Source organism: Orcinus orca, chromosome 8 (genome assembly GCF_937001465.1).
Source record: "Orcinus orca chromosome 8, mOrcOrc1.1, whole genome shotgun sequence".
Lineage (NCBI taxonomy): Eukaryota > Metazoa > Chordata > Mammalia > Artiodactyla > Delphinidae > Orcinus > Orcinus orca.
In genome coordinates this window covers 1,685,990-1,705,000 of record NC_064566.1, presented here as the reverse complement: position 1 = coordinate 1,705,000, position 19,011 = coordinate 1,685,990, and the positions used below count along the sequence as shown (strand labels likewise).

General features: G+C 65.3%; 1 protein-coding gene and 1 long non-coding RNA gene across 2 annotated transcripts; one reads left to right on the top strand and one right to left on the bottom strand.

Annotated features, from left to right (window-relative positions):
• Positions 1 to 161: 161 nt before the first annotated feature.
• On the bottom strand, positions 162 to 16,079 carry TSPAN32 (tetraspanin 32). Its single transcript, XM_012536044.3, has 9 exons — positions 15,669 to 16,079; positions 14,862 to 14,976; positions 13,949 to 14,046; positions 10,374 to 10,448; positions 4,612 to 4,713; positions 4,017 to 4,103; positions 2,425 to 2,508; positions 2,073 to 2,143; positions 162 to 1,555 (listed from the first exon to the last, which is right to left on the bottom strand). The coding sequence occupies exons 1-9, from the start codon at positions 15,732 to 15,734 to the stop codon at positions 1,264 to 1,266; spliced, it is 990 nt and encodes a 329-aa protein (XP_012391498.1). The 5' UTR covers positions 15,735 to 16,079; the 3' UTR covers positions 162 to 1,263.
• On the top strand, positions 14,422 to 18,631 carry LOC117195936 (uncharacterized). Its single transcript, XR_004475855.1, has 3 exons — positions 14,422 to 14,583; positions 17,835 to 18,168; positions 18,296 to 18,631. It is a non-coding gene; the product is annotated as an uncharacterized LOC117195936 (long non-coding RNA).
• Positions 18,632 to 19,011: the final 380 nt, after the last annotated feature.

The following is a 19,011-nucleotide window of genomic DNA, read 5'->3' as shown; positions in this document are numbered from 1 at the left end:
GGGAAGCCCGAAGGTCGGTCACAGCCTCGGGGCCACTGCAGAAAGCAGCGCCGTTTACAGCTTCCCGTTTACAGCAAAGCCCTTTCTCCTGCGGTGTCATGTACGTTTCTACAGAATTTAACTACATCCCCTTTTCTTTCCACCACTGCTGTACACGGGAATTCAGCGGGTGCTTCTTTAAAGTTTATTTTGCCTGATGAGAAGAACGGGACCAGGAGAGGTGCGCACATCCCCGGATGCCCTGGACGGTTATCAAATGCAGAACCGTTGGACTTCCGGCACATTCCTTGGGGGCAAGGCCTGTGCGCCTTCAGTTGTAGGAGAGCTATTTGCTTTATCCTGGCTGAGCACCGTCTTGTTTTTGGCGGTGTAAGTGTGGAAAGAGAGAGACAGAGAGAGAGAGTGTGTGTGTGTTGTGTGTGTGTGTGTGTGTGTGTGTGTGATTGGAAACACAAGGGTGGACTGCAGCAGGCGTTGGTCACTTTGTCCCTTTCTGGTTGCCCATCACAGAGGGCTGCTTCTTACTGGGGAGGCACCCGACTTTGTTGGTTTCGGGGGGTGCAGGGCTGAGCTCCCTCTATGGAAGTTAAAAGGGCCGCACAGTCCCTCCTCCCTTGTCAGTTACGCTGGGGCCTCGGCCTAGGCTGGGTCAGTCTGGCGTCCCACCCAGGACTTTGGTTTCGAGCCACGGATGCAAATCGTCAGGGACAGTTCGTTAGCGAGAACTCACCAGGCGGGTAGTTGGATGGCCAAGGGGAGAGGCCGTGGCAGGCGGGATTTCTCAAATGCATTCCCCAGAACCCGTGAACACAGTGTCACCACAAATGTGATTTCTCTGTACGGCAGGGAGTTTACCCGGGTGGCCCTCATCTACACACGTGAGCCTTTGAAAGCGGACTGTCCTCCAGCCTTGGGGAGAGTCAGAGGAATTCCCAGCAGGAGCAGGAACCCACCTGCCACGGTGACTTGAGGATGGAGGGGAAGGGGTCTCGGGGAGCACAGCGGCCCCGCAGACAGCGGGCAAGGAAGGGACGTCAGTCCCACAGCCGCACAGAACCGAACTCTGGCAACAGCCTGACCCAGCCTGGAGTGGGTCCTGCCCAGAGCCTGCGGGGGCAGCCCAGCCCAGCCCAGCCCAGCCCTGGGTTTGACCCTGTGGGACTCAAAGCAGAGCCCAGCCAAGCTGCCCTCTGCTTCCTCTGTCCTCACTCACCTCCCAGCCTGTTCCCAGAGTCTGCAAGTGACCCCCGGTCCCCCGTCTGCTTACATGGAGGCTGCTTGTCTGGTGGGGTCCCCTCCCTCCCCATCCCACCACCACGTGGAGGAAAACAGCTCATCCCCTCCTGGGAAGGATCGCGTGCGGGCCGAGGCCGGAGCTTCTCTGTTGCTCCTGTGTGTAGGCAGGTGGGTGTCCTGGAGCAGCGGAGGGTGACCCGAGCGACTGCTTGGACCCCGACGGCCCCTGAGAGCATCTGCTTCAGACAGGTGATGAGGGGCGGGCCCCTCCTGGCAGCGTCTGTAGAAGTGGGGCTCCTGGGGCTGGCAGCCACGGGCCCTGAGGGGCAGAGGGACCGTGAGGCCGTTGGAGGATGCAGAGGGGCCGGGCGGGATGCCTGGGCAGGGAGGGCACCCAGGTGGCCAGGGCGGAGTGGCTGAGTCAGGGAGTGAAGGAGGCGGCAGGCAGGGACTCTATGAGCGCTGAGGGGTGGTGGGGCGCTGCTCGGCTGCTGGGACTGGGTCCTCCCTGCTCCCTGTTCATGGGCGGTCCTGGCCGGGGGCCCCAGAAGCACCGTCTCTCGATGTCGGTGGAGTCGGCAGCTGTGAGGCCAGGTCTCGGCCAGGATGGGGGCTGCAGGGTGGAGTGCACGCTGCCCCTCCCTCAGTGGGCCCAGCCTCCCCCAAAGCACCTCCTCTGGAGAACTGGCCTGGCCCGTGGTCCAGGGGTCCCACTCGCTGGGCAGAGGCAGAGATCTTGGGAGTGGGGTGGGGGGGGCGTGCTCTCTGCCTGCCCGCCTCCAGCTGCAGGGCTGTAGGACCCCTTTGGGGAGGTGGGGAGGGGCAGGCGGGCCTACCGTGGGCTCAGGGTGTATTTGCCCGAGCGGATGGCAAACCAGAGGAAGGCGCTGAGCGGCATCACGTACACCTGGGGGAGGTGGAGGCACCTGCGCCAGCAGCTCCAGGGGAGGGGCTCATCGCCCCCCGAGGAGGTCACTGGGCTATGCAGGGCTCCCAGCCGTCTAGGGAAGGGAATCAGGGAGGCCCTGTCACCCCTCGGGCCTGCTCCTCCCGGCTCCCTGCTCAGGGCAAGCCTTGCTGGTCCCCAAGACCCGCGATCTGACCTGGGGCTGCCCAGCCCTGCCCTTCTGTCTGAGGTGGGGGGGCACAGACAGGTGGGGGAGGGGCGGGGGTGGGGTGAGAGGGTACCATGGAGGCGAGGCCGAGGCTGATCAGGGTGGAGGCGACGTTCCTGTGCGTCCTCAGGACGTTCCTGATGCCCTGCAGGCAGTCCTGCGCAGAGGGCAGCACGCGTGGGCCCCCGACCGCCCCTCCCAGCCCAGGGCGTGGAGCTGCAGTGCCCACTAGGACAAACGCTAGGGAGATGGAAAGCCGGGCTGCGGCACATCCCAGGGAAAACCACCCCGAGCTCTGGGGACTGGCATTGAAAACAGGCAAAAACAAGCAGGGTGGAGCCCACCTCTGCGGGGCCTGTGGGGCCCCCAGGGGTCCAGTGGGTACCATCCTCTGGGCGTCCCCTGAGCTGCCTGTGTTGGGACCCCGCAAACCCCATCCAGGGTGGGACACAGAGCCTGGGTGAGGAGAGGACACAGGCTAACAGGTAGGGGCATGGGTGTCCCCAGGCTGTCCTGGCTCCATCCTGAACTTCCACGGCCCCTCAAGGACGTGGCATCCGCAGAGGCTCTCTGTCTCCAAGGAAACGGGAGGTGACGGTCTCAACTCTGAACCACTCTGATGGTGGCATGTGGTTTTGGGGAAGGACTTGGCATTTGGGGGCACGCTGGGGAAGGATGTGCTGTGGGACATGCAGGGTTCGATTGTCAAGGCTGGGATGCCGGGGGAAAGGAGGCCAGCTTGGTGTCTGACTGTCCGTCCATCTGTCCATGAATTCCCTTGATCGGGTCTGGTCCCCCAGCGTGGTCCCACTTCCTCTTGGAAGGCAGCCCCGGGGTCAGACCACCATCTAGGACAACGTCCCTGCCCTCCCGCCCCCTCCCCCAGGTGTCCCCACCCACAAGGCCTTTACAGTCTCCGCGTGGCCCCCACCACCCCAGAAGGTACAAGAAACCAGACTTTGCTCCCACTTTGCAGACGGGGACCTGAGGCCTCTCCCTGGGTGGCGTGAACAGGCCTCCCGAACCCCCTTCCCTGCATGCAGGGCCCTCCTCTGCCCTCGCCCCTCCCAGCGCGAGAGCCCAGGGCGCTGTGCTGGCTCCGTCCCTGGCTGGGCCTCCAGCCATTCGCATCCTCCTGTCCGTTTCTTGGAGGGTGGCCAGGAGCCTCTTGCCAGAGATAGGGGTGTTTGCTTCCCGGACAGCGGGGGAGGGGAGCTGAGGAGGCGGGGTGGGGGGAGGGGGGCTGCCGTCATCCTGAAGAATAGCGTTCCTGCCTCTGTCTCTCGTCACTGAAGCCCTCGTGGCCACACTCTGGCCTAGGCTGACCCTCTGGCAAACGCCCTTCTGGCCTTCAGGGGCCCTCGAACACCTGCCCCCAGCCCAACGCAGGCAGAGCTGCCCACCTGCCCCCCGCCCTCCTAGAGGCTTCCGATGGGGGGTGGTCTCAGTGCCTGACACTGTGCCTGGCCGTGGGGAGCCCCCAAGCTGGGAACTGTGTGAAGGGGTGAGGGAGTGATTGGGGCCTGGAGAGGACCCGGGCCTGCGTCCGTCAAGTCCCCCCAGCCCAGCGCAGCCCCCAGGGTCAAGGGTCAAGGATCAAGGCATGGGAGTGGCCCTGATCTGGGGCTGAGCCCCCCGGGGTCTCTGCAGGCCCTTCCCCCTCACCTGTCTGGCGGTCTCCTGCCCCCGACACAGGTCAGCCTCCGAGCCCTCCTGGAGGCCAAGGGGGGGGCTCTTACCACAGCACTGAAACTGCAGGGAGAGAAGAGGGAGGCGGTTCGCTCTGAGAACCCCAGGGTCCCTGTTGGACATATGGGGAAACTGAGGCACGAAGGGCACCCCCCCGTGCCCCCCAGAGGCCAGCACCGGGGCTCAGGGCGAGGCTGCTGACTCTGCAGGGGGTGCCGGGTTCCGGGCAGCCTGGCCAGCAGTCACTGGGGCCCCACCGAATGCTGTGCCGTCACCATCCTGAAATTCTTCATCACTTTTGGACAAGGGGTCTTGCACTCTGCTCTGGGCCCTGCAAATTCTGGAAGCAGCTGCCCTTCCAGGGCAGACGGAGGACAGGACCTCTCTGTCCCCTCCCCCTCCCCCCAAGGGGCACTGATAACCTGTGTCCTGGGACCTTCTGCTCAGCACCTGGCCCCCCGCCGGCTGGCTCTGGGGGGCTACCTCTGCCCATTTTCTAGATCACAGCCCACCTGGGGAGGCTGACCAGTCCAGGGCTGCCCAGGGAGGGGGCCTCCCCCCCCACACTCACCATGTCCTGGATGGCCACCAGCTCCTGCCGCCAGATTCCTGACGAGCTCTTCACCGCCTGCTCGTACACCTGATCGTAGGCGTCCAACACGGCGTCCTCCACCTGTCCCGAGAGCATCACGGGAAGGCCCCCGTGCTGGTGAAGCCCCTCCCCCGACGGAGCCCCCCGAAGGCGGGGCCTGGCCCTCGGGTGCTGAGTGATGTCCCGCTGGCCCCCTCCTTCTCCTTCCATGGGGCAGAGCTCCCTGGAAGCGGAGACTGGGTCCCCTGGGTGGCTGGTCACCGGGGTCCCCATACTTCAGTTGTGGGGACCTCCCCCCAAGAATGGCCGTTAATGCCACTCTTGCCCCTGGGGGGTCCTGCAGGATAAACCAGAGGCCCGAGCTTGGCCACCCACCCCCCAGCTCTTGTCTTACAGTGGGAGGAGGCCCTGGCCGAAGTGTCCACCTGCTTCTGTTGATCTGGAAACAGGCAGTGGGGAGGGAAAGCCCCCGGTGGGCCCTGGGGGGAGACGGCCAGGAGTGGCCTCGTGCCAGGAGCTCAGCTCCCCAGGAATGCTCCAGGTCTTTGCCCAGAACCATCGGTAGGTTCTGAAAAGCCCAGGCAGCTACCCAGAGCTGGCCAAGGGCACCCGGGGCAGACGAGGCCCCTTGGGGGCAGACGAAGGAGAAGCAGGGTAGCAACAGGGGCCCGGCCGGCTCTGCCTTCACACCTCACTCAGACCTCATTGCCTCTGCCCAGCTAAGCATCCCCTTCTGTGCCTTTGCTCGTGCTGCCCCCAGACCGAAATGCCCTCCCCTTGCCAAGTGACTTCATCAGAGAGTAACCGGAATCTTGCCTCCTCCAGGAAGGCTTCTGTGACTGCAGTGGGTTCGCTGGCCTCTGGCATGGGCAAGGCCTCTGAGCTCCCTTGCCCTCTGATGCCTCTTTTCCCACCTCAGAGACCCTGCGCCCTGCCTCCCTTCCCTTCCCATCCCCATGCTGCGCTGACAGCGGGGACAGGCTGACAGGCGCTCAGGGGTGCCCTGCTCTGGCCACTCAGCCCCACCCTCCAGAAAGGAAGGGCGGCTTCCCCACTCCCAGCCTGGAGGACTTGGGAGCAGGTGGGCAGGGAGGCGGTCTCGCCCAGTGCTGTCCAGTAGGAACCAGACCGATTTCCACTCTGAACATCGCTCCCAGGGCTCGTTAACCCTCCCGGCTGAGACCTTGCCCACAGAGTCAGCCAGCCGCTTTGTTCCCCACCCAGTGGGAGGTGGGCAGTGTCCTGGGCTGGGGGCCAGGCGCCAGACTGGCCACCGCTGCGGGAGACCTGGCTGGGGGCCCTCTCTTGGCCTTCGTTTCCTCGAGTGACAGGGGGGTGGAGACCTGCCAGGCTGTACTGCGTCCTCGTGGGAGGGGGTCCTGGTGAGGACTGAGGGGCTAGCAGAGCTGGCTCGGGGTCGGTGGTGCAGGAGGCCGGGGCAGGGAGGCCAGCTCAGCCCACCCTCGGAGTTTCATCCCCACCCCCAAGGCCCACTAGGGCCCAGGGAGACCCTGGCCCCTCTGGAGGTGTTGTTACTGAAACATGAACGGGAGGAACAAACCCACTGGTGGTTGAGCTGCGCGCCTCTCCCCATGACCCCAGAAGTGGGGCGCGAGTTTCTCCTTCAGATGAAGAAGCAGATCTGGCAAGGCCACGCCCCTGCCCAAGACCCCTGGGCCGGGCATCAGGGGGCCAGGCTGACCCTCCCGAGGCCTGGGGGCCTGGGTGGTGCTCTACCGTCTGCTCCCCCCATCACCAGGTTCAGGGGCTGTGTTTCTCCATGAGAAAACTGGGGGTGGGCTGGGAGCTCTCAGAGGCCCTTGGGCCCTGATACCTGGGTGCTCCCTGCCAGGGTGCCCCGATCTTTAAGCCCCATCTTCCAGGGCTCCAGGGGGCAACCCTCAGGACGGGAGTGCCTGGGCCGCTGAATACAAACCAGGTGCCTGGGGCGTCCCTGCCAGCCCGGCCCCCCACCCTGCCATTGACCTCTGCCTCCCCATTGTCTGCTAAACCTGGGGGGGGGCGGGGGGGGCGGGGGAGAATAGCTGCAGAGGGGGTGGCCCGTGGGAGCTGCAGGTGGTCTGCAGACCAGGGCCTTGTGCCCCAGGGCTGGTCCTGGCGGCCGCTGGACTATGGGGGAGGGGCCCAGACCTGGGAGCTAGAGGACAGACAGCCTTTCTCTGGGGCTCCCGGCAGCGCTGTACTTAATCCGTGCCTGAATTATTAAGTGGAGCCAGGCAATTCATTGCCCCGCAGCCCGTCTGGGGACAGGGCGCTGTGGCAGAGTGGCTCTCAGGCTCCCGCAGGAACATAATTAATAGCCCTCGTGCTCTGTATTCATAGCACGGCCACCCAGTCCCTGCATTGCCGGCCCTCCCAGCTTCAGGGCGCCTACCAGGGCCCCGAGGGAGTGAGCGCCCCAGGGTGCGGGGGAGTGAGTGGCGGGGGAAGCGGGGAGGTGCCCCCGCTCCAGGGTCTGCGGCCTGGCTTCTGGGCCACCAGGAGTCGTGGCCGGTCCCTGTCCTCTCCTTGTCCCCAGGTTTCCCATCTTGACCCCGTGTTTCAGGATATCTTAGGGGGTCACTCAGGGGAGGTGCAGGGGGAGAACTGGGGGGGAACAGATCCTCTGGAGCAAACAGCTTGGCCCTTTGTGCTTCTCTGCTCCCTGGGCCTCCAGGAGGATCTCGTGGAAGGAAGGAGCAGGGCTGGGATCTGTCTGGCCCAGGTTGGCCCTGATGCCAAGGCACCTGCCCAGGTTCCCGGGGTTGGGGGGCACAGGATGGGTGGCTTTTCCTGCCCCTGCTGCTCGGGGCCCATGCCCTGGCCAGTGCCCAGCTCTGCACTGGCCCCAGTGATGGAGGACAGACCTGGGCTCAGGGGGTGCAGGTGGGTCCCACTGGTTCATTCCCACCACTCAGCAGCCCCCTCATCGGGGTTCTCATGCTCCTTTTACAGATGAGGAAACCGAGACCGAGGAAGGCTAGCTGATCCCAAGGGCACCGGGTGAGAGGCTGACCCCAGACTTTGAAGCCAGAGCTGCCCCATCCCGGCCTCCTGTGGGCCCACGTGGGCCCGGACACGGAGGAAGCCCCAGCCCCGACTGGGGTCAGGCAGGACGCCGAGAGCTGGACCCTGAAGGCCAGCTGGAGCGCGGACCAGACAGGAGGATTTCTGTCGGGGATGGCGGCAGGGGCTGGGACACGGAAGAGGCCAGCTGGGAGACATCCGCTTTTGCCCCCTCCCCTTCCCGGAGCGGGGACCCCAGGCAGACTATGGCCTGTGGCCCCTGCACGGCCCCTCCCCTGCAGAAGTGCAAATCCTGGGCTCAGAGCTGTAAACAGTGTCAGGGCAGAAAGGATGGGCTGCAGCCACCCCCCAGGAGAGCTGCAGCGGGGGCCCAGGGCACCCTGGCAGCTGTCTTGGCCGGGACCACCCACGCGGTGACCCAGACCTCGCCCGGGCTTCTCGGTGGATGGGAACTGTGAGGCCAAAACACCAGCCGGGCCCAGCGCTCCCTGGTCACCGAGAGCTGAGGCTGCCTTGCCAGGCTCCGGCCCCTCCAGAGCCAGAGGAAATGCCCTTTCTCCATCTGGCATTCCATCTGGGTGACCCCAGATGATGCCAAGGTGGTGGTGAACAGTTTGGGGTGACCCTTGGGCAGGGAAGGGTAAAAAGGCATTGAGTCAGGGCGAAGAGCCCTGGATGGTGGACCCCTCCTGCCCGGCCTCTGCCAGGGCGATCTTGCCCTCCCCCCACCCCCGTGGGCCTGAGTCCCTCCATCTGCACACCAAGGGGATGGCCACCACCCTGGAAGGTCTGGTGACGGCCTCATCAACTCCAAGGAGCACGGGGCAGGCAGAGGGCAGCGGGGAGGAACTAGGCCCATTACTGCAGGTAAGACCAGAGTGGGTAATCACACACCTAAAAGCACACAGCACGAGCTCAGCCTCCTACCTGGCTGCATCTTGCGTGAACATCTGGGGGGGGGGGGCGCCTGGGCAACAGGGGGGTCGGGGCCGCTGGGACTCCTGATACACAGGCAAAAAATCATTGCTGGTCACCTGCTGGAACAGGGTTTTGCCCAGAAACCGGGTATACTCCAGCTGGACTGGCTTTGGTTTCCCTGGTCCTTACAGAGTGCATGGGGAAACTGAGTCCCAGTGAGAGGAGAAAGGATTGATCAGGGTCTCAGAGAGTCCAGCCGGATGGGGCCCGTGGGGCTGGACTCTCCCGTCCCTCTCTGTGGCCCGACCCGCTGGCCCCGCAGCTCTTTCGGGGGCTGCCTCGGGGTCTTGCCTGGGGCTGGGCTCTCACAGGTGAAGGCTGGGGCGAGTTCTGCTGCCTGGGTTGTGTGCATTGCTGCGGACGGGGAGAGGCTGCTCTCCGGCACCTCTCAGCCGGGGAGGAGCAGGGGCCTGAGGCCTGGGACAGATGCTGAGAAGCAGACGGGGGGTGGGGGTGGGGGTGGGGGTGGGGAGAGGGCCCTTTGGGAAGGGCGCCGGGGGGCTGCCCTGCAGGCTCGCAGCTCAGCTGGGGAGAGAAGTCTGATCCTGTCGGGGGGCCGTGGGCACAGGGTGCTGGAGGGCAGTGGCGTTGGCCGGCCTCGCTCTGTGCCCTGGCCTGGTACTGGCCAACTGTGGACCCTCCTGGCCCCCACTAGTCCCCGGGCCCTACATGTGGGCCCGTCTGGGGTCGCTGCCCCTCTCCCTGAGCCTCTTGGGCACCCATTTCCTCTGCCTGGCCGGAGGGGGTCTGGCCTTGACCCCCAGCCCTGGTCTGGGAGGGGTCAGCTCTGCTCATGAACTTGGCCAGCCCCATTTCCCAGGCAGGCTCTCAGTTCCGTCTCGGGACCCAGAGTTCAGACAGAATTTCTGCAGGGCCAGGCTGCCCCAGCCCCCTGTGTCCCTTGGGAGCAGTCCCTCCCAAGCTGTGGTCCTGCCCTGCTCCCCGGGGTCAGCGCCCACCCTAGACCCGTGGCCTGCAGTCTTCGAGCCCTGCTCTCTGGGGGCCGGGGCCCTGCGTGACCGTGTTACCCCAGAGCTGGGGCATCCCTGCCTCCCAGCCCTGAGCCGCCCTGGAGCCCCGCTGAACCAGCGGCACCCAGAGGACAGAGGGACGGATGAACGGATGAAGGAAGGAAGAAACAAAGGAGCCCGCTGCTATGGGGACCCACACCCACCATTACCACGGTCACCACCGACATGCATGTCCCTGGGAAAAGCCCAGAGTGAAAATGGAAGGAGTAGGGTCACGTGAACGGTCCCACCTCCAGGCAGCCCGAGTCCTGGACTGCAGGGCCGCTGTCGTCCCGTGGAGGAGGCCTGGCCGTCCCCTCCATTGTCCTGTAGCGCCCACGCCCGGACAAGGCCTCCCCCTGCCTGGCCCGATCCCCATCAGGAGAGCAGCCCCCAGTGCATTTTCTGGAACCGACCCCCACTAATCAATCCCTTAGGCCAGCTGGGGGGCCTCCCTCCAACCCCCCAGGTCCCATCTTCTGGGCCCAGGGGGGCCTTAGTGAGAAGGGGGTGTCCAAGGCCTGTACCTGCTTCCCCTCCTTCTCTGGGGATCCGCTGTCCCCAGCCCAGGAGAGGACCGGCCCTCTGGTCTCTGCGTCCCCACCTCACCCCCAGGCAGAGAATGTCCCCACAGTGGTGACCGGCAGGTGAGAGGAAGCACGGAACCCACTTTCTCATCCCTGAGGGACCCTCGCCGGCGGGATGGGGGCGGGCCGGGGTGCTCACCTGCGTGGGGTTGTGGCATCTCCAGAAGGCCACCTGCACCAGGGCGCAGAACACCAGGGCGAAGCACAGGAAGGCCTGGGGCAGAGGAGGGGCCGTGAGTCCGGGCGCCGTGGTGGCGGCCTGGCGGCTCCCCACTGCCCAAGTGGGAGGCCTTGGGCGGTGGGCACACTGGTCTCCATCCCTCCTTTTGGCCCTTCTCAGGAGACCCCCTATTGCTGGTTTTAGCTCCCGTGAGGGGCCTTAATGGCAGTGCCACAGCCCCTGCCCCAGGGACGCAGGCAGGCAGCACCTGGGATGAGGGAGTACCCCTGCCCTCTGCAGCTGCTGCCGGGAAGGGCACTGACCCCGGAAGGGCCAGGCAGGGCCTTCCCGAGCCTGAGATTCGGATCCCGGAGAAGAAACGAACCCCTTTTAAGCCTGGGCAGGAGGGGTGGCTCAGGGGCTGCCGGCCCCCCTGAACAGGGAGGGCCTTTGGAGGAGGGGCCGCCGCTTTGCTTTTGTTCTCTGAAACATGCCTCCCGGGGGTTCAGAGCCGGCGTTCGGCGAGAGCGTGGCCAGGAGGACACCCCTGGGCCCCAGGGCTTTGGCGGCGCGTCTCTCAGGGCGGTTCTGAAGCTGATGAACTTTACGGCCCCTCCCCGCAAAATGCACATGTGCCCCCAAAGCTCTTTCGTGGGTCGTTTCAGAGGGTCATCCCAGACTAGGAACCCTGGCCCACGTGCTGCCTTGGGGACATCCCCCCACCCATTGTCTGCCTTGTCACTTTGTGCTGGTGACCCTGTGATTCGGGTCTCGGGCTGAGGCTCCTTCTGGAGCCTTGGACAGTCAATTCGCCTGCTGACCACACGGCCCGGGGGTCCGGAGGCCTGGTGTCACCGCCCCACCTCAGTCACCCCGGGCTGTCCGTGGCTGGGGACATGCTGCGGCCAGGCTCTCCCAACCTAGGGGCCGCACTCAGGGTGGCACCTGGAATGGAATGGAGGGACACCCCAGATGCAGATGGACACATACGCTGCCCGGGCTGGACGGGGTTGAAGAAACAGTCCACACAGGGGTGGGGGTGGGGGCCCACCAGCCTCTATTTAAGAGTGGGCCACCCCGCCGGCGCCCAGACTCAGCGCAGGCACAGGGACCTCCGGCTCTTCTCAGGGGCGGGCGGCCCACCGGCCTTCACCCCATGTTCCCTCCTGCCTGCCCAGGGGTCTGCAAGGCCTCAGTCTCAGGACAGCCCGGAGATGCTGCCTCCTCCCCCCTCTCCCTCCTCCCCGCCCCCCCTCCCCCCCGGGCTGGCCGAGGGCCGCCTTTCCCATCTGGAAGCCATTGCTCAGCACTGCCTAGCAGGCTGGAGGCCCAGAGCCAGCTCAGGGGACCAGCATTTTCCAGGAACCGGCTCATTCCTCAGGAAAGCGAGCATCACCCCCTTCCCTCCCGCTGCCAGTCCGCCTGCATGGAGGGTCCTGGGCAGCGATGGGCCCGCCGGGCCCCCCAGGCCCTCTGCGGGGCTGAGGCGCTGGCGCGGCCGGGCCCAGTCCCCACCGGTTCCTTTCTCCCTGTTCTAAACAAAACCACAGACATAAATCAAAATGGCTGCCTCGGCGCTGCTACCAGCCCTGCTGCGAGCCTGCGAGCCTCTCATTTCCTGTGTGTGACGCTGCTGCGGGAGGGGGCTGGGGGGGCAGGAAGCGGCGGGGGAGCGGCGGGTGGGAAAGCTCTCCGCCCCCCGGCCCTCCACGCGGGCTCACACACGCCAGACGCGCCAGACACATGCCAGACGCGACACGCACACTGAGATGCACACACACGGCCGTGGCTCAGCGGGCAGTAAGGGAGTGAGGTCTCCCAGGCCCCGCGGGGCCGTGCTGGGCTTGCCATCCAGGCTGGGGGCCCAGGGCGGGAGGTTGGGGTGCAGCAGGCAGGCGGCCGTGGGGCCCGACCCAAGTAACGGGAAGGGACGCGGAACAGAGACCCTGGTGCTCCCTGGCCCCTGCCCCCAGATCAGGGTGCAGAGCTGGGGCGGTCGGGAGCTGGGGAAGGCCCTGGTGACCGGCTGGGCCGAGAACCGTTGAGCCAGGAACCTTGGGAACAGGAGCCTTCGGCATCTTCCCGCCTCGGCTCTGAGCCCAGCAGCATGGCGCCGCCTGGTGGCCGACGCTGCAGCCTCGGCGCTGGCCTCTCCGGGCCGCCCTCGCCAGGACCCCTGGGTCTGGCCCCGCCAGCAGCCTTGACCTCCAGCCCTGAGGCCCTCTGGCAAGCCCCACGCCTCAGGGCTCCCCTTTGGGAGGACAGTGCACCTGCCTGGTCAGCTGCCACTGGGGCCTCCTTCCCTCCCCACATACCCCAGCCAGACTGCACAGGCCCGGGTCTTAGTGCGCCCACGCAGCACTGCCCTGCCCACGCTCCTGCGGGGTCCTGGTTAGGGCTCGAGCTGCCGGATGCCCCTCTACTCCCCAAGCACACCCAGGGCCGGGGGCCGGCTCCAGGAGGTGACTCTGTCCCTGACCTTGGAGATGTTTACAACCCAGGAGTCATTCAACCAGCATTTGCTGACACAGGCTGGGCCGAGAGCCCCACCAGCCCTGGGGACCCAGAGGGCTGCCCTCAGGGAGCCCAGGGTTGCGGCCTCAGAGGCCACCCGGGGAAACATAGCCCCGGCCTGAACTCCCAGAGGTTGTCAGCCCCACAAACCACTCCCAGGGGAGGGGTGGGTTTGCCGGAGCAGAGGGCTGGGGGCAGGAAAGCGGGAGGCCATAGGGACCCGTGGAGGCACAGGGAGGCTGGACTTGGTCTCACGCGCCTCGGGGAGCCTGAGAAGGCCCTGGGGGGTGGTGTGCATCAGGTGACAGCACAGGGCACCAGCCAGGAGCTGAGGCCCCAGTTCAGGTGAGAGGAGGGGCTTGAGCCCCGAGCGGGCAGGCCCGTGGTCCCTGGGGAGACGGGGCTGGCAGGCGGAGCAACAGGACAGGCCAGTGGACCAGGATAGGGCCACGTGGAGGAACAGGTACGGGGGCAACACAGGGCCACTGCTGTGGGGCGAGGTCAGAGGCTTGTGGGAGCTCGAGGGGTGGGGAGACCCCACAGCTGGGGCTGCAGAGGAGGAGCCCGACTGCAGGCCGCCTCGGGGCCACTGCCCAGTCCTGGCCTACAGGTGATCGATTGGGCCTGGCCTCCTGGTAAGGGGATGGCATTCACCCAAACCACGTATGCAGCGACTCCAGTGTCACAGAACCAGGCCCTCCCTGGGCCTTTGAAAGAGTGCCCAGGCCTGGGAGGGTCAGCTCTGGCTTTCAAGGCCCCCATGGACGATGGGGGTGAGATAGGCACCTGGTGGAGGGGCCCTGGCTGTCCCGGGTGGAGGGGCCCTGGTGGTCCCGGGTGGAGGGGCCCTGGCGGTCCCGGGTGGGGGGGCCCTGGCGGTCCTGGGTGGAGGGGCCCTGGCGGTCCCGGGTGGAGGGGTCCTGGCTGGCCCACATCCCTGGAGCCTCAGTTTCTGTCGGGACACAGGGGAGAGGCAGGCTCCGTGGGCTCACAGCCCCGCCAGATCCCGTCTGGGGGAGCTGGGGACACAGAGAACTCACCGCAGCCATGAGGCCCCCGGCCTCCCTCACAGTGGCCGCGGCACTCAGCACGGCCCCCAGGGTCAGGAGCGTGGCCAGGGCGATTCCTGTGGAGAAGGCTGAGGGTGGAGAGAGACGGGTGTCAGCGTGCCCAGGGCAGGGGTCCCATGTGCACAGACCCAAGGTCTGAAATCCAACCTGAGAGTCAACTTGGGGTGCTGAACTTTGGGGAGCTCTGAATGGGCCTTGTCTGGTCAGGCAGGGGTGTACCTCCCACCACCCATCCGCCTCCATGCCGGCCCCGCCCTCCCTCCTAGCTTCCTGTCCCCCCTGTCCCCCATCCCCGGGGGCTATCTTAGAGCCCACATCCCTGCCCCCAGGCCCTACTGACAGGTGGCTGTAATCTTATCAGTCCAGGCCCGGCCCCAGGCTTCCTGCTCTAGGGAGTCTGGGGTTCAGGGCTCAGGGTAAAAACATGAGGCCTGCGGCCACCAGGAGGCCTGGGGTGGGGCCCACCAGCCCCAACCCCCTGAGCCTCGGCTTCCCCCACAGCCGCCCTCCTTGGCCTCCAGTGTGCTCCCTCCGGAGGCCAAGCCCCCCGGGGGCAGGGTAGGGGGGACAGGACGCCATCTCTGATGCTCAAGGCCTCATCACGGGTGAGCACCCCTTCCTGGACACAGAGGACAGGGTCCGGATACCACCCGACACGTCCACGCTGTCCCCGGGGTCCCAGGGCGGGAGACCTGGGCAGACCCCAGGCTCTGCCCAGTGGAGCTGGGACTTCCAGGTGGCCCTTTCTGCCTCTGACCCCACTGCCTGCCCCAGCCCGGCTCCACTCGGGAGACCTCACGCCAGCCTGGGGCTCCTCCCCAGCCACCTTTGCTCCTGAAGCCCCCTCCCCAATAGTGGCTGCCCCGCCCCGAGCCTCACTTACCCCAGAGGTGCAAAGCTTCATAGGGGGTCCTCTCTGAGGATGCGTGCCCGATGACAGCAAAGTGAGGCCCGAAGTACGTGAGCACTGCCGTGGTGGCCATAGCGAGGCCCAGCAGCTGGGGGTGGGGTAGACCCAGCGTGTGGGGCAGGGCTGGGCACTGACCCGTCCCCCTGCCAGCCTCCCTCCAGCTTCCGGGTCCCACAGGAGACAGGATCGACTGCGGGGCCTCTGGGCGTTTCTGGGGGTGGTCTCAGGGAGACCTTTGCCCCAGACACTCCCCGACACAGACACCCCCCCCGCACACACAGACACACAGACACACTCACACAAGACACCCCGGCACACACACTCACACTCACATCCCCCCTCCCCTGCAACACGCACACCCGCGGTCCATCTTCTCCAAGGGCCTGGAACCTTGCATCATTTCATTTGCGGAGCAGGGAACGGACCCACCCAGCCCTTCTCAGCCTGCCTCTCTCCCCCCGCCACGAGAGCACCTTCCAGAGCGGGAGGCCGGCCCCCGCCCCGCTCCCCCAGGGAAAGCCCCTCTGAGCCCAGTTCACCAGCCCACCAAGGCCCTCAGGCCTTCTCTAGGGCCCGTGCCGCCCGGCAGCAGGACAGGCACTGCTCACGGGGCATCCTTCTGCTGCCAGGAGTCCGCCACCAGAGCCCCAGGTGCATGTCCGCCGGGGCGGCAGGGCTGGTGTGGTCGGGGCGGGGACCGCAGTTCCAGAGGTCCGGGAACACAGCTCAGCACCCCCCCCTGCCCCGCCGCCTCCTGCCCCTGCCCAGCCTGCCTGTTACCAAGACAAAGAGGCTGGTGACAAGCATCTGGCATTTGGCCACCCTGACTCGACTCCAAGGCCCCATGGAGGTCTCCTCTGCTCTCCTCTCCTCTCCTCTGCTCTCCCCTGCCCTTCTCTTCCTTCCCCTCCCCTCCCACTGTGGTTTCCAACTGGGCGGGGGCCTCAGACCACAGCTGCCCGCCCAGGAGCTGGGTTACGTTGGTCGCCCGTCTGTCTGTTTGCCAGCACACCAGGAGCTGAGCCTCCGGGGACCCCAGAGGAAGGGCAGGCAGGAAGGCGAGGGGTGGTGAGGCCAGCTTCTGCCCCCCTGCTGCCCCCGCCCCTGGCCCAAGACCCCAGGATGCTTGCAGATAAACAAGACCTCTCCCAAAGGTGCTGCTGGCGTGGCTGCAGAGGACCCTGGGTGGAGGTGGGCAGGTGGGAGAGGGCACATGCGCGGGGGTGACAGAGCGTCCTGTCTCTGGAGTGTGCGAGCAGAGGCTGGCCCTCCCGTTAAGTCCTGCCTGGGGCCATCGTCCTTGGAGGACTTGGGGAGAGAAGGTCTGATCCGGACGTCCTTACTGAAGCACCGTCCTACGAAACATCTTTTGAAATGCTCTGTGACATCGGAAGTTTTGAAAAAGCCACTTGATTTTTGATGCCTCAGCGGCACAGATGAGTGATTTAGGGCCGAGCCACCTGGAGGGCGCGGGGGGTTGGGGGGTGCTGGGCCCTCACCGGTACCCACACCGAGGCTTTGTCAAAACCCGCATCTGTGAACCCGGGGATGGGGCCCGGCTGCAAACCCAAATGAACGTGGGGCTGTGCTAACTGGGCCGCTGGGCCCAATGTGGGCCCAGAGGGGACACGTGGTGAAGGCGCTCACTGGGTCCCGCCTGGGCCAGCTGGAACCACTAGGGCCCCCGCTGTGGTCCTCCAGGGCTGGCCACCTGTGCACGGCTCACCTCTCATGCTGGAGTGGCTTCCATTCAGTGTCTCGTAATGTGGGTCCTCTGGACCCTGGGGGACCTCAGCCGGGGAGGATGAGTGCCCCAGATAGCCGTGGGCGTGGTGATGGCTGGCCTTCTAGAAACCAGCAGAATGGGGCTCTGGGCTGGCTGTCAGCTCCGCCACCTCCTTGCCCAGAGCAGGGGCCAGGCAGGACCCCTCATCTATCCCAGTGCCCCCCGTGTGCCCCCTGGCCCCCAGGAATCCCTGCCCTGCGTCTGCAGGGGCAGGAGGGGTCCCCGATGTCACCACACGTGGGTCGCTCCGGTGGAGCGCAGGTGTGGCCCAAGGGGGCGCAGCGAGAGTGAAAGTCCGGGATCCAGGGGCAGCAGGGCCGTGGGCTGGGGAGCTGGCCACCTGGACCCGCCCTGCAGCAGAGATGAGCCCCAGGTCACTGTGCCTGCCTCGCTTCTGGCATTACCTTTCTCTGACTTTGGGGCAAATCTTTTGGAGCAGGGCCGGGCCTGGCTTCCTGACCTAGCCCTGAGGAGCACCTACCCTGCGCCAGGCACCTGGCACAGATGACCTCTCTGTGTTTTCCCAGAGCAGCACCAGACCCCTCTGTGGGCAGGAAATGAGGCTTCCTTGAAGACTGGCCTGGTGGGGACCGAACCCGGGTCAGACCCCCTAAAGACCAGGCTTCTGACCACGGCCCCCGACCGTGGCCCCCTTGCCCCGTGCCCACCGGCTTGGCAGGGAGCCTGGCCTATGTCGGGCACCACCCACACTTGCCCCAGGGAACCCCTTTCCGTGGCTGAACCTCACCTTCCCACTTCGACAGCCTGTCTGCGAGAGGAGGGGCATCTGCAGGGGAAGCCGCTGGCCCTGCCCGGCTGCCTGACCCTCAGCCACTCGCCCATCCCCTCTGGCACCTGGGGTGGCCACCCCCTCGTGAGGGCAGAGCTGTCCAAAGGGGGCCTGAAGCAGCAGCTTCCGCCCGGAGGAGCTGGGCCAGGGGACAGACCCCCACCCTGCACGGACCCTGCGCTGAGGGACGGGCCCCGCTGTGAGCCGCCTAGGCTGCCTCCTTTCTCTGTGTCCACGGAAGACGTGTGTGCACGTGTGTGCCTGTGCATTTGTGTGCACCTACGTGTGTTTGTGTCGTGTTCGTTGCTGGCCAGTGACCTCCTTTTTCTCCCTCTTCTCTAACCTCATTTAATAATTACTTGGTCAATAGAAAACTGTTTTGTCAGGGAAACCAACTGACAGCTCCCAGTGGCCAAAGCTGGGATGGTTTGAGCAACAGAGTAAATAACATATTGGATGACAACCCGCGATATTAAGCAAACACCCATGAATCCACGCTGGTCCAAATAAAGGACTGAATAAACCGCTGGGGCAGAAGAGAAACCGTCCGTGCAGAAGAATCCCAAATAATGTGTGTGGATCCCCCGCTGCCAAGGATGGGACCCTCACTCCCAGCCGTCAGGTGTGGCTGCACCTCCTCCTGGTCCCCATTCCGGTTCTGACAAGCACACCTCAGCCAGGTGAGCGCAGACAGCATCGCAGAGGTAAGCCGTGTTGAGGGCGTGTGCCCTGATGGGATGGGACGGGTGGGTCCTTCACCCCTGTGGTCTTGCTGCCCAAACCCACAGCCCTAGTCCAATCATGGCACAAACACCAGACAAACCCCAACAGAGGGCCGTCCTGCTACACACCCGGGAGTCCTCCTTCACACTGTCAAGGTCATCAAAACTGCCACAGCCCAGAGGAGCTGAAGGAGATGTGATGAGCAGATGTGTGTGCGATCCGGATGGGGTCCCAGAAGAGAAAAAGTGAAGCGGGTACAGACTAAAAAAACCTGAATAAAGGATGAGCTTCAGTCAATAATAATGGAGCCATGTGAACTGAATCATTGTGACAAATGTCCACACTCATGTCAGACGTTGGCATTAGGGGACGCTGTGGGTGGGGTCGTATAGGCGAACTCGCTGTACTATCTTTGCAGCTTTCTTCTGTAAATCCCAAACTGTTCTCAGATGGGTTTTATTTAAAAACATGGCTTTGACTGCCACCCCAGTGTCACGGCACAGAGGGGCGCAGGCAGTATGGTGTCGCCTCTGCCCGTCCACTCACTGGGTCGTCAACTCTTGGCCCCAGGCTGGCCCGAGCTCCACTCCATTAACTGCTTGTCTCCAAGATGTTCACTTACTCAGTGATGTCACCTGGCCCCCTGCCCACCTGCCCACCTACCACCTGCTCACCTACCCACACGTCCCCCTGCTCACTTGCCCCCCTGCCGACCTACCACCTGCCCTCCTGGCCCCCTGCTCACCTGCCCACCTGCCCACCTGTACCCCTGCTCTCCTGCCCACCTGCCCCCTGCTCTCCTGCCCACCTACCCACCTGTCCCC

Bases quoted from the DNA above. Each gene is read 5' to 3' on its own strand.
- TSPAN32 (XM_012536044.3), bottom strand. From the start codon at position 15,734: ATGGGGCCTTGGAGTCGAGTCAGGGTGGCCAAATGCCAGATGCTTGTC. The intron at 14,047-14,861 runs GTAAGTGAGGCT...CTCCACCCTCAG, and splicing joins TGAAGCTTTGCACCTCTGGG to CCTTCTCCACAGGAATCGCC. The intron at 4,714-10,373 runs GTGAGCACCCCG...CTCTCGGGACAG, and splicing joins GATGCCACAACCCCACGCAG to GTGGAGGACGCCGTGTTGGA.